The sequence below is a fragment of the Gracilinanus agilis genome, chromosome 2, assembly GCF_016433145.1.
Source record: "Gracilinanus agilis isolate LMUSP501 chromosome 2, AgileGrace, whole genome shotgun sequence".
Taxonomy (NCBI): Eukaryota; Metazoa; Chordata; class Mammalia; order Didelphimorphia; family Didelphidae; genus Gracilinanus; species Gracilinanus agilis.
This window is the reverse complement of record NC_058131.1, coordinates 192897212-192911903: the sequence shown is the minus strand read 5'-3', so window position 1 is coordinate 192911903 and position 14692 is coordinate 192897212. Positions and strand designations below refer to the sequence as shown.

Sequence of the window (14692 nt, the reverse complement as noted above, 5' to 3'; positions counted from 1 at the left end):
TCCTCAAAAATCTGACACGAAATTCTAGAACAAAGACTATACAATCTTAGTTGCTAAACCACAGGCCATTATATTAAAGCAACAGAAATACTGGTCCAATCCTATTGATCTGGTGCTCTTCTAAGACTGTGACTATTGAATTAATTATGTTCTGGAAGAACACTATTGTCAGTGAGCTACCTAGTTACCCTTTTGACTTGACCAGAAATCAGCTTCTTTCCTATCTGTTCCAGATGCTGATCCATTAGTTACAGGGGCCCCTGGAGCCCCAATGGATGTGAAGTGCCATGATGCCAATAGGGACTATGTAATTGTAACGTGGAAGCCACCAAATACAGCTAGTGAGAGTCCAGTCATTGGCTATTTTGTTGATAGGTGAGTACACATCAAATTACTGCTAAATTGCTAAAATGGCATCCAAAATTTTATCAATAAACTTATGGAACCTGTATTGGAACATTACATCATTTATTATTTAATTGTGCCCCTCCAGTTGTGTATGTGGTACCCTGTGGTTTGTTGTTGTCTTTTTTCCTGTGGAGAACAACTTTGGTCATTTAACATGTTCAATAAATTCCATCAACAGAGTCACAATGTGTTTATTAGTAATGGCATCTGAAGAAGCCCAAGAATGTCTCATTTTAACCTTCCCCCCAACACACACCTCCTTCATTCCTCCTAAATCTCCCCAGTTAAGCTTTACATATTTAAGTATATCAAAGGTTTAATCCTGTGTTTAATCCTGTTTTGATGCCACATGGAGTTAACCCTGGTTCTGAAAGGCTGTGCCATCAGAGCACCCACTTCCAAGCTGCCAAGGCTTTGAATGTGAATCTTGTGACGAATTATATCTCTGTTTTACAAAGACCAGCCTTGTTAAATATAGATGCTCACTTTGGATAAAGTGTGTGTGTGCATGTGTGTGTGTGTTTGCACAGATGTGTGATAGAGGCCTTGCTATTTATACTTATATAGGGAATGAGGACTAATAAAATTATGGATCTCTAAAATACTGAAATTATTGTAAATAGAAAGGAAGACTTGATACTTAACTCTTTATTTCTTAAAAGTCCAAAATTCAAGGACAATTGCAAGTGATATCTGAATAATATATTTACTGGTTTAGGTTATGTTTCTTATCTCTTTTCTTGCTATGTTGAATAATTTCACTTTTTTCATTAAGAGATTTGATATGGAGTTTTATACTAATTTGCACTAATCACAAATAAATAAATAATTTGGACTAATAATTAATTATTGAACTAATCATGTGGCCCTAGAAAAACCAGTAACTATTGGCTAGTTCTCATATAGCAGAATGATTTCATAGAAAGAGGACTTGGTTAGGGTCCAGTTAGTCAATAAACACTTATTAAGTGCCTGCCTTGTGTCAGGCACTGTGTTAAGTACTGGGGATAAGTAAGAGGCAAGGGATAGTTCTTGCCCTTAAGGAGCTTCCCATCTATTAGGGGAGACAACTTGCAAACAATTCTATACAATGAAAGCTACATGCAGGATAAACAAGAAATAATGCAGGGTAAAAGAATGAAGAGGAATTGAGAAAGTGGGATTTTAGTCGAGACTTGAAATAAACCAGAAAAGTCAGGAGACAGAGAGGAGGGAGAGCATTCTAAGCATGGGGTATGTCTAGAGAAAATTCCCAGAGATGGGAGATGGAGTATCTTGTTCATGGAACAAGTGTCACTGGACTAAAGGGGTGGAGTATAAGGAGTAAGAAGCCTTAAAGGGTACTGGAGGACTAATGAAGAGTGTTGAGTGTAAACAAGGGATTTTGTTTTTGATCTCAAAGGTGATAGGGAGTCAATAAATTTATTGATTAGGAGAGTAACAAGTGATTTTTCTAAATCACTTGAATGGATTGTTGAATGGAGAATGATGGACTGGAGTGGGGAAAGTCTTGTAGCAGGCAGATGAACCTGCAGGCTATTATGATGTTCCAGGTATAATGTGACATATGCCAGTATCAGAGTAGAGAAGGGGACTTATTTGAGAGATGTTGCAAAGGTGACATCTGTAGGCCTTGGTAACAATTTGGATATGAAGAGTGAGAGAGAGTGAGGAATCCAGGATGGCACCAAGGTTGTGATCTTGAGTGACTAGGAGGATGTGCTCTCAATAATAATGGAGAAGTTTGGTGGGGAAGAGGGCTTTGGGGAAAATATGTGCTTAGATTTGGATATATTGAGTTTAAGTTGTCTACTGGACATCTAGTCAGAAGATCTGGATTTGGCCCTGGTGTAGGCCTAATTAGTGTGATCATCTTGAACTACCATTTCCTTTTGCGTTATGTAGGGTAAATTATTTTCTTGCCCATCTCACGAGATTGTTGTAGGAATCAAATGCAAGAAAAATTGTGAAAATATCTGGTGCAATTTAAGAAACATGAGAAATACATCATTATTATAGTCATAATAATAATAATTATTATTGAATCATCACTTTTGATAGCCAGGGAGAAGGAATTTGTGCAAATCCAGTAAACTGATGCTTCACTATCCCTAGGAGCCAAGATTCAATCTATATTTCAAACACGTTCTGTGTTATTGAAATCAGTGAGCCATCTCAAACAAGTAATCTTAAAAGTGGGATTTTAGGAAATCTGTTGCCTAAAGTATCAAAAGATATATTTCAAATGGCAGGCATTTAATCAATTGTAGATCTAGAACTAGGAGAGATTTTATACATCATCTTCTACAATTCTCTCAGGTATGGTGTGAAGAAATTGAGGTCCAGGTGGTAAAATTTATAATTTCAATAAATCTGTATCTTAATTATTGTGAATACAGACTCTGAAGGATTATACCATCCAAGCTTTCCCATTCTTTGTGACTCTCATCCATATTCTCCTGTAAATCCTCCACCACACATCCACCCAACATTCTAGGGGCCTTTCTTTAGATCTATTGACATCATGTGCATATCAGTGGAACAATTTTTGTTGTGATATGCTGTTGGACATTTACACAAACCACATAGCTCTCTGTTACTCTCTAGGAGACCAACAACTAATTCTTTGGACATGACAGTATTTCATAATTTACAGTAGTGCAGTACTACTAGATTGATGATCAAGCCAACTTTAAACCAGCAGTCATGGCAGTTATTTGACTTCATGTTGGCTACCTATTTAAATTCTCTATCTTTCAACTGCTATTCTGGCATCATGTAGTCCTAGCTGAATTATGAATGATCTTTTCTATAAAATAAAATTTTCCTACCTATTCTTTTCTTTTTTACCTCCTTTCTTGCTTTCCCTTCTCATCATCTGTCTTCTCTTTGTTTTCCTTCTCGTTTCCTTTCCCTTTCAGACTCTTTCTCCTTCCTTTTTCCTTCTGACTTTTCATTAATGTCCTCTTTTTTGCCCTCTTTTTTGCTTCTATGCCCTTTTTCTTCCTTTACCACTCCCTCTTCTTCTTGATTCTCTCCTTCTGACAACTTTGGCCTTCTTAGTTTCCCACCTCTCACCCCACCAAGCCCTAAATACGTGTATACTCACATCGAGAATTTTTTTAAACCCTTACCTCTCTTCTGCCTTGGAACCAATTGGTTCCAAGGCAGAAGAGTACAAAGGGCTAGGCAATAGGGGTTAAGTGACTTGCCCAGGGTCACATGGCTAGGAAGTGTCTGAGGCCAGATTTGAGCCCAGGACCTCCCATCTCTAGACCTAGCTCTCAATCCACTGAGTCACCTAGTTGCCTGCCATATTGAGAATTTTGAAAGAAACAAAGTACGTAGGTTCTAGAAGTGTACCCAGAAAGTTCAATATCTATGAACTCAGACATTTCTGAAACTCAGACACCTTTTATCTACTTTCCATATTCTCAACTCTCTGAATTTCTACCCTGAAGTTTCTACACTCCCATATTAGCAGCTGCTGGTCATTAGAAATATCCCTTGTGCTTACCTTGAATTGTTTCAACTTTAACATTTTCCAGTTCTGTAAAGCTCAACTTAAGCATTACATTCTGTATCAGGCCTTTGCCGTTCACAGAAATTGTTCTTGTCTTCCCCTGTATACGGTTACTTTTATTGATTTTTGTATATAATTAAGTATATATGTCTTCAAACAAATGTGAGCTCCTAGGAAGCTAGGTGACACAGTAGAGAGAATGCTGGAGGTGGAGTCAGAAAGATCTGAATTCAAATTATGCTTCAGTTCCTTTACCACAGTGTGATTTGGGCAATTTGTTTAACCTCTCTCATCCTGTTTTCTCAAATGTAAAGTAAGGATAATGATAGCAACTAGTACCCAGGACTGTTGTGCTTTTGTGAATAAGATGATCAAATAATACATAAAGCTCCTTGCAAACCTTCAAGCATTATATAAGTAGTAGGGTTTTGGAATTTTAAGAACAAATATGTTCCTTATTGCATCTGCCATCTTGCCTGCTTTCAACTCCATTGAACAAGATGCCACACTCATGATAAACTCATCACTTCTAAACTCACAACCAGGCTGCTAACTCAAGCCTTGACTGATTCCACCTCCTTCCACCTCCTTTACCCTCTGATTGGTGGGATGAAGGGCAGAATAGCAGCTTCTTCCAATGCTTTTCTTCATTGAGGGCAGAAACTAGACTCAGCATGCTTCATTTTGCTTATGTTATCCTGCCTGACTTCAACTCCATGGAATTCTGGTATCTCTTGGAGTCTCACTACATTCTTTGCTACGTTTCCTACTTCCTTTTTGGTGTGGTCTCTCCCCTTTGGATTATAAAGTCCAGAAGGGCAGGGACTGTTTTTTTTTAATTAATTGTATCACCAGTGCTTAGCAAGTACATGGAACATTAACAAATCTTTATTGGATTTGGATATGGTTGTATTTTTGTCTTCACATCCCTGATCTCTGTCAAAACTTAGTAGGTCCTTAAGGAATACCTAATGATTTATTAATTATTTGATTATGAATTTACATATATTCCTGTTTAAAAAATGGCCATCTTTTTGAAAATGAATTTATCTTCCTAAAAATAATGGAGCACAAGAACACAGATTTACAAACTTGTAGCTGATATTTTTTCATTTCATTTTTTCAGTTTCTGATAGGCATGTTAATTTGTTAAATTTTTGCGGTTCTAATTATAGCCAAATACTAATAAAAGACTTGGCAAATTTAATTTCAGAAGTGTTATTGTTACACAAATCAGTTTCTTTTGTGATTTTGCATCCTAATAAGAATTAATATGAATGAAATATTAAAGGATATATGGTATGGTTCAAAGCACAATATAGTAGGACAGTGATGGGCAAACTTTTTAACGAGGGGGCCAAAGGAAAGGAAATGCTCAATTGTCAGTCTTTTTCTAAGGCAACTCTTTGAAGTTTCATTGAATTGTATCCTACTCATTGTATTTGTCAGATTAGGAATAATGTCCCTTAGCCTGAAAAAAACATTTCAGGGGGCTGCATCTGGCCTGCAGGCTGTAGTTTTGCCCATCACCGTATTAGGAAAGTGTGAATTTGGATTAAAATTCTGACCTTTGACAAGTTTCTCCATCTGGGCCTCAATTTCCTCAGCTGTAAATGAAAGAGGACATCATGGTTTAGTGGAAAGAATGCTAGATTTAACCACTTTTTAGCTGTAGAATTTTAGACAATTACTTAACCTATGCAGGCCCTCAGTATTCTCATATAAAAAATGAGGAGATTGGAATAGATACCAATGGCTCATTCCAGTTCTAAGTTCTATAATACTGGAGATGTGTGTGTGTGTGTGTGTGTGTGTGTGTGTGTGTGTGTGTGTATGTATGTATGTATGTATGTATGTATGTGTAAATAGAGGGACATTTTATTTTTTGTCACTGTAGCATTATTCTAGCAATATACCTTTTTTATTTTTTATTTTTTTTGAGGTTTAATCTCTCTGAGTAGAGAGAGGTCCATTATCAGTAAATTGGTCACCTAACAATGAATTCTTTGACTTTGGGAGCCCATGACACAAAGAAAAGTATAAAATGGCCTTTAGTCTTGTGTTTATACAGTTATGGTATCAGTGTCAGAATCAATGTTAACTTAATGGTACTCTAAATGTGAGATGTTTGGTCCAATAGACATATGAGCAGAAAAATTGAACTAGATCAATATTGATATTCTCACTATAAATGAAACCAGGAAACAAAGGGAAATTGTAAGTAATCAAAGATAACCCACAATTTCTCCTTGACAGTAAAGGTTCAACTAAAGAAGTGGATAAAGTTGGTCTTATCATGTGTCCAAATGCAAAAAAAGATATGATTTCAAGGTCACATTGTATTATTATAGAGGATAAAGTAGAAAAATTCTATGAAGAAATTGATACCCTTCAAATTAAAGTAATATATACTTTGATACTCAGTGACATCAATACAAAGATGAAGACCATGAAAAGTATATTAGACAACATTCTTCTGGAGCATGGAATAGGGATTCTAGGAAATTTATAGATTACATAAGAGCCTCACATTTATGTATCATGAATACTTTTTTTAGAGAAAAGGAATGTATTGGGCATGGTTAAAATCAAGTAACATCTCAAAAATTAAAGCATTACATTTTAATAACCAGGAAATGATACATTACTATTGTGGGTATCATTCTTGAATCATCCTTTTGCATATAGTCAGATTACCAACTTGTTAGAACAGAGATAAAGAGTATTTTAAAGTTAGAAGAAATAATCAAATGAGAAAAATGTCATTTAATTAAAAGAATGCCAGTTGTTACCAAAATCTAAAAATAGAAATTGGATGGAGGGAATTTTAACTGTTATAAATTTTAATAATGAGAAGACTCAAAGAACCTGCCTTAGTCATCCAATGCCTGACTTACTTCTTGGATAAGGAAATATGAGAGTCAAAATCAGCATTAGCTTAGAATATAATGTTGCCTTAAAATGTCATAGAAATGGATTGGAGGAGCTTACCTCATAAACACAAAGAAACAATAGAAAAGAAAACATTGCTTAAATAAAGTTTGGCCGGAGGTCCAACTATGCAAAATCATCCAAAAGGGAGTTACGTGTAAAACAAAGTAGGACAACAGAGGGAAAATGGGGGGAAATTCTCTGCATATTTTTATAACAAACTTTATTCCCCTTAAAAGATAGTGGAATCTATATAGATGAAGGAGAAGTGACATGGAGGGTACTCCAAATATGAGATAAGAAACTGCACATGACTAACTATATATAGAGGAGAGTCATCTTGGATTGGCCACAACTTTAATAATTAAAATGATTACATTTCATGATATCTGTAGGATATATGTGAAAGATATAAGCATCATAGAAAAAAATCTTGAACATTATTATTACCAAAGAAAGCACCCAAGGGAACATGAATAACTATTCCTATCTACCTTTCTTTCTTTCTCTCTTTCTTTCTCTCTCTCTCTCTTTCTTTCTTTCTTTCTTTCTTTCTTTCTTTCTTTCTTTCTTTCTTTCTTTCTTTCTATCTCTTTGCCTATCTATCTATCCATCTGTCTATCTATCTATCTATCTATCTATCTATCTATCTATCTATCTATCTATCTATCTATTCATCAAGGGCACATTTGATACAAATGTTATAAGATACAATGTTTAAAAATGTAATGCTTAATAATAAAACATATTTTGACCATTATATGACTAAAAGATGTGAAGAGTGCAAGAACTCACTGAGTGTACAATTTGTTACCTAATAAAGCATTTTATTCAGTATAGAAGAAAGCCCCTTAAATGAAAAATTGCTGTCTGTCATGCATATGCTAAGATTTTATAATATTCCTTGAAAGAAAATTTCATGAAGAAAACACAGTTTAATGACCCTCTGTTAAGATGAGATATAAAACAGAAAGACCTATCCTCATCAAAGATATTTTCCATTGGAAAAAAGAAGATCCTGCAGAATTCCAATTGTAGTGGTTCCTTAGATCTCTTAGTTAGTGAGTTATTAAAGGCATCCGTGCTGCTGATGGTATTGATCTTACTGAAAAAAATTTGCAAACACTGTTCATCTTCCTAAAAATATTTGGCTTTATTAAAAAGTGACACATATGTATGCATGCATCCATATATATATGTATTACATACTCACAAATATACATTATGAATACCCTCATGCTGTAAATGGTCAATACGTGGCCCCAGAATTACAGAGGAGGAATAAAGTTGGATATATTGCTTTGGAGAAATTCCAAAGCTGTTAATGACCTCAAATTTCTCTATTAAACAATGACCTGTCTTTTTGATATTAATATTTTTTCTGATGATCTTTTCTGGCTCTGAGTTATGGAATGCTGTATGTTTTGAAGAATTTACATTGAAGAATACCCAATCAGTAATGATGAGGTCTATGGTGGCTGTGAAGAGAATGCAACATATTAAGAGCAAGGAATTATAAGAAGAGATAGAAATGAACTAATCAAAGAAATCAGTAATTGAAGAATGAATGGGAAATTAAAAGAGATGAGCTGGCCACATTGTGAAAGCAAGGGCTAACTAAATGATGGACAGTGACATAGACGTTCCCTTGGTGCTTTTGTAAAGAGAAAGTGAGAAAGTTGTGTTTTGATATCTTTGTGGGGGTAGCCATACTGATGAGATCACAAATGACTAAGGTCTGTGTACCCTCAGTCTCTGCAATGAAAAGTGATATGAGTGAAGACAGGCAGAAAAAAAGGGATTGATTTGAATTTGCTAACTTTTGGAAATGATTTTGCCTACTTGGACATGAAGTCAGACATTTCATCTTTTCTAAAAGCCTAACGCTTTTAAAAAAAGGACTGTTCTGTTGTCATTGGCACATCTTTAAAATTCATTGAAATTCTCATTTGTATACGCTTATGATTTATTTAGTGAAGATTTTATTGATTTAATATATTTTCTAGCCATTAAATAATTTTTCACTTTGTGCAAATTTGTCAGTTCCTCAGAGTTTTTGATTTTCTTTTTTTTTTCTTAAACTTTTAAGATGTGAAGTGGGAACTGACAATTGGATTCAGTGCAATGATTCCCCAGTGAAAATCTGCAAATATCCTGTAACTGGACTTTTTGAGGGAAGATCCTACATGTTCCGTGTAAGGGCAATCAACAATGCTGGCATTAGTAGACCATCTAGGGTTTCTGAGGCAGTTGCAGCACTTGATCCTGTTGACCTCAAGAGATTACAAGGTTGGTAACCAACTTGTGACAATCTATCTATAACTGGAAACTCTCTATGTGTGTCTCCTCCTCTCCCCCAATATGCACATACATAGGCATATGGGTATAGGCTTTATATCTTTTTTCCCCTTCCCCATATCTTGCCCTGTTTTTCTTATTCTCTTCTACCATTAACAAGTCATAAGAACTTCAAAAGCTGAGCCTAACAGAAGCTAATCTCTAATATTCCCATCAATGCTGCTTAGGAATGGATAAAACCAGGTTAACATTTACACTGCTAAAACAAAAGCATTTAACCTTTTTAATAATAGTTGTGGGAAAACTTCAATTAAAACCATCTCAGTTTAGAATTAGGCTCTTAATAAATTCTTAACCATTGGTGGAGTAATTTCAAATCACAGAAAGTAGGAAAAAATTATATAACCAAGTGACATTTCTGAAATGTAATTTCATCTGACACTGACTCCTCAAAATTCACTGGACTCTTATTCATTTATTCTAAGTGGATAACTATATTTTCTGGTATGTTATACCAATATGCCTATTGAATAATTTGACTGATGGTAGAAAAGTGGGTTACAATTTATTAGGACAAGCTCTGAGCGTGTCAAACCCCTTGCATCGGAGTGGGTAATTTTAATAACAGAATGGAAAGGTGTTTCAGTTGCAGCAAAGAAATATTTTGAGTACCTCGATCTTTATGAAATCTTTTGGTTTTAAGAATTTATCAATTTTTTCCTCCTGTCTACAGCAATTCATTTGGAGGGAGACAGAGAAATTGTAATCTACCAGGATGACCTTGAAGGTATGTAGCTCTTCAAGATTTAATTTCAGCTGCTTACATCTAAGGAATTTAAGATTATAATTAGAGCCATGAGAGCTGGAGGGAAAAAAAAAAGCAACAACCTTTCATGGGCAAATTATATAAATAAAGAAAAAAGTAGTCACTGAAGCTTACAAAACTCATGTCAATAGAGAGGGAGGAAAACACTGAAGATTAATGAGGACAGAAAATAGGAATCTGAATGTTGGCTGGCTTGCTTTCATTCAGGATTCACAAAGATTCTCTCTTTTGTTGACTTGTTGCAAAAAGAGAGCTATATAGTCTCCAGCGTGACTGCCTGAAGGTAGCTTTGAGACAGCCTTCAATACTCACTCCACTGGGGGTCCAACATAGCTTTGAGGGTAAAATGTGAATCTCTGGTCCTCTGCTGACTGTAGTTTCAACTGACATGCATTTAATCTAAGCATTTAATCTTCATATGAAGTATGCTTCTTAATTAAACTATTCACATCTTTTTCCAGTGTGAATGTGGCTTTTAATGATATTTCTACTGCTTGCTGTGTCTTCTAAATACACCTGGAGAGAGAAAACATTACGAATGAGCACAGGGATCTCTTGATCAGTAGTGTTAAAGATTTTGGTTGAATTTATAATTAGTCTTTTGAAAAGTTCAGTAGCTAAAAACTCAAAAAAGGTTTGGTCTTAACATGTAGCCTAAGCAAAGTAAAAAATCATGGGTACTTATTTAACATAATGGAGTCTCTGGGCCTGCTGTCCCAAAGCAGACCAGTGATCCTTTCTTCCAGAAGGGGCTCATTACTTCTGTTTCACATTCCTTATAGGTCATCCCGTTGTATCCCCAAGAGATAGCTTTTGTACTCATGATTGTATTTATAGTGTTACATAGAGATAGTTTGGACAGTAATGACATCCCCAAAAGAGTATTATAATGAAAATTCCAAGATTATTTCAGAAGAGAATTGTGTTTCTCTCTTTCCCCCTCCAAAATTCTTCTGGTACTCAGATTGAGGAGCAATTATGGTTTAGTGGAGTCAAGAGAGGAAGTTTGGAATTCTGATTATGATGCTCTATGGACAATGTTTTACATCTCTCTTAATCTCAGCTTTCCTCTATAAAATAACCCATGTATTGGAACAACATGCCAAATGTTGACAAATGTGTGCATTCAGGGGAACTGAGATTTCAGCTCTGTGCCTGATAAATAATTTTAAAAGGAAAAAATGGACTAATATAGGAAATGTGGTTTGTAAACTGGAAAAGGCTACATAGTTGTGAATTATGAGTAATGATCTCAATGACTTTTAAAAGATAAGAAACAGAAATCAATCTAAAATATCTAGTGGCTAAAGAATAAGGGAATAGGAAAATTAATGTATGCTAATGAAGACTGAGATTTGGGTTCAGTTGACCTGTCAGAAACCAATCACTGACTGTGCATAATTGGAAACCAAGCAACCACCAATTCCCTGAATCTATTACAAGGGATATTTTTGATAACTGATTCACCTATTTTGTAAAATGGGATCCTTAGGTGTGGTCAATGAAAGGAACTTCTGTTTTTAATATTATGAATATTTGGCTTTAATATAGAGTTTTCAGGTTTGTAAAGCACTTTATGTGTATCATCTCATTTGATTCTCAGGACCCCTTGGGGTAGATGCTTTTATTATCTTATAGATTTTATAGATTTAGTAGATAAGGGAAATGAAGCTGAGAAAGATTAAGACACTTTCCAGAATATCACACAGTGGTTAAATATTTAAGAAAGGATTCAAACTCATTTCTTGCTGACTACAAGTCCAACACTATCTATCTACAGAGTGACCTAAAGGCTTCAAGTTTTTGTAAGGTTTAAATTGGATCAGTGAGAAGAGAATGAAGAAGTATTTGTAGACTGGTAGGAATCTAACCCAAGAGGCATTTATTTATTAAGCACTTACTGCTACAAGACACTGTGCTAGGGACTAAGGATTCAAAAATAAAATTGTGAGTGCTCTCCAAGGCTCTATTCAAGGTCTTCTTCTTTCCCTGACTCTTGCCTTTCCCACGGGTTTCATTATTAGCTCAACTCAGGAATCTCATAGATCTATATTATTTATCCAGCCCCAATTCTCTCCTAACCTGTTCCACATCACCAATTACTAGTTATGGTTGCCCTATATAACTATCAATTTCATCATGTCCCAAAGTGAACTAATTATTTTTGAAATTCACCTCACTTCTGAAATTCTCGTCATTCAAACACATCACCATTCTGGAGATTTTCCATATTTGTAATCTGCATTATTCCTAATTTCTCATCCCATAGATCCAGTCAGCTGCCAAATCTTTTCATTTCTCCCTCTAAAATACCTCTCACAACTAACTCATTGAACCACACCTGATAAGGTTTAGACCTTCAACTTCTTTTGCTCAAATTATTGCTATAGCTTCCAAATTCTCCCTAGCTCAAGTTCTTTCCCATTCCATTTCATCCTACACATTGTTGCTAACATTATTTTCCCTAAGCGTGAATCTGACCACATCACCCTTTCCTCAACTCTAGTGGCTCTCTAGTGCCTCTAAACCAGGGTTTTAAACCTGGTATCCTTGAACTTGTTGGTGTTAATATTTTGAACACTATTTCAAATTAGTTTCCTTTGCAATCATCTGTATTTTATTCAAGGGATTTAAAAATTTATTCTGAAAAATAATCCATAAGTCTTATCAAATTGCCAAAGGTGTCCTTGACACAAAAGAGGTTAAGACCTCTCTGCTATAGGATAAATATAAACTTTTCCACTTAGTTTTTAAAGCTCTTAAAACAACCTACAACCAGGTCCAATATATTTTCCTGACCACTTTTAACATTACTTCTCTTTCTCACCCTCATCTCTATCTAATCAAATTGACCTCTTCTCTTTCCCTTATATGCTATTCTCTTATATTTCCTCTTCATGTTTCTGTGCCCTGGCATAGACTATATTCCATATTTGACAAGAACACCCTACTCACAGAATATTATTTTTGCTTCAAGATGCAACTCAAGCACCAGTTTTCTGCATAGAACCCTTCCTGATTCCTCCAACTGCTAGTGTTCTCTCTCCTAAACTACCTTTTACTCTAACTACTTTATTATATTTGCATTTATCATTTTTATACTTGTTCTGTATATATTAAGTATAGGAAGCTGTCTTGATAGAATAGAAATTCCTTGAGAGCAGGGATTATTTAATATTATACACACATATAAACGGGATAAATGGAAGCAGGAAGATCAATTAAGATGTCAAGGCTATAGTTCAGAAATGTGGTTGGGTTAGGCCATTGACTACTAGGAATTAGTCTGGAGGTTCTACTGTTTGACCTAAAATTGGAGTCCCAGGTTGAAAAAAAAGAATGACTAAAATGATCCACAAGTACTTATTAAATGTCTACTATATTCCCAGCACTGTGCTAAATGCTACCAGGGAGGTGTGGAAGAGAGAAAATCAGGAAAGACTTCTTATAGAAATTGGAACCTGGAAACTGAATCTTGGGGGAAGCTAGGAATTCCTTAAGGCAAGGTCAGAAGGGAGTGTGTTCTAAAAATTGGTGGAAGTCTATGAAAAGACAGATCATTATCCATCTTCCACCTAATAAGTATGAGTCAACCCTAAGAGAGAGACAGAGGTGATGAGCTGTTGGTCAGGTAAATAGAGAAAAAGGAATCAGTGTAGGGGAGGTAGATTCAGCAACTTAATTTGACCTAGTGGCCAAATAGTATTGAAACAAAATATTCTCCTTTTGTTTTCACTTTTTTTCCAACTAAAACCATAGGATAATAGATGCTTAGACCTGGGACCTCGGAGATTAACTAGTAGCCCTATTAATGCAGGCAAGGCTCCATCATCATTATATCAGCATCTACCCCAATGAATGTTTACTTCACTGTGGTAGGTACTAGAAGTATAAAATACTGTTTTTGCATTGAGAGATTTAACAGATTTTAAACGAGATGATTTGGGGGATAGTATATTTTATTCAATTTGACAAATAGGAACTTGCAAATAAATGAAGGAAAAGAAATATACAAAATAAATAAAATCCTAATATATAAGACAAAGTGAGATAAATACAAAAAGGAGGCTCAGACAGAGAGGGAATGAATATGAAATCACTAAAGGGGATCCCTACCATAGCCCACCCTCCCCATACCCAAATCTCTTGATAACCTGGTGGAAAAGGCAGAAGTGAAAAAGAAGAAGATTAGATTCTGAAGAACTGAGAATACTCTTAAGAGCTAAACATTAACATACTAGATCAAGTTTCAGCTAGCCAGCCACTAGGGCTTCCCTGTGCCCCATAGTTTTTTTTCATCCAGTGGTTAAAGCATTATATCATATCAGGATGAATGAGCAATTTCTTCAATTTGATAAGTGAATAACAATAGTTAACACCCTAGTGTATCATTAGGATGTTTAGGAAATCCTTAAATTGATCTTTTATTCCTCTGCTTCGTCTCATTGAAAATCTCCAAGATTATTTATGTTCTTATAATTGCTAAATTCTATGGCATTTTTTCAGACCTCATTTAACTTGGTCTCTCTATAGGTTCTGACATGATTTCTCTCATCTTCTCCCTCCTTCCCTCTAGCTCCTTCTTCTGGATGCTTTTTTCTCTTGGCTTCTAGTACACTTCTTTCCCTGTTTGGTTTTTCTTTTCAGTCTCTATTGCTGGATCATTATCCATCTTCCACCTAATAAGTATGAGTAAACCCTAATGG

The 14692-nt window shown here is 35.3% G+C and overlaps 1 protein-coding gene across 1 annotated transcript in view; it reads left to right on the top strand.

Annotated features, from left to right (window-relative positions):
- The window catches only part of MYOM2 (myomesin 2), a 146331-nt gene that overhangs the window by 60139 nt on the left and 71500 nt on the right, over nucleotides 1–14692 (top strand). Inside the window, exons 11-13 of the mRNA XM_044663599.1 lie at nucleotides 234–375; nucleotides 8952–9151; nucleotides 9894–9947. Of these exons, the coding sequence (XP_044519534.1) occupies nucleotides 234–375; nucleotides 8952–9151; nucleotides 9894–9947 (396 nt within the window). The remainder of the gene's footprint in view (nucleotides 1–233; nucleotides 376–8951; nucleotides 9152–9893; nucleotides 9948–14692) is intronic.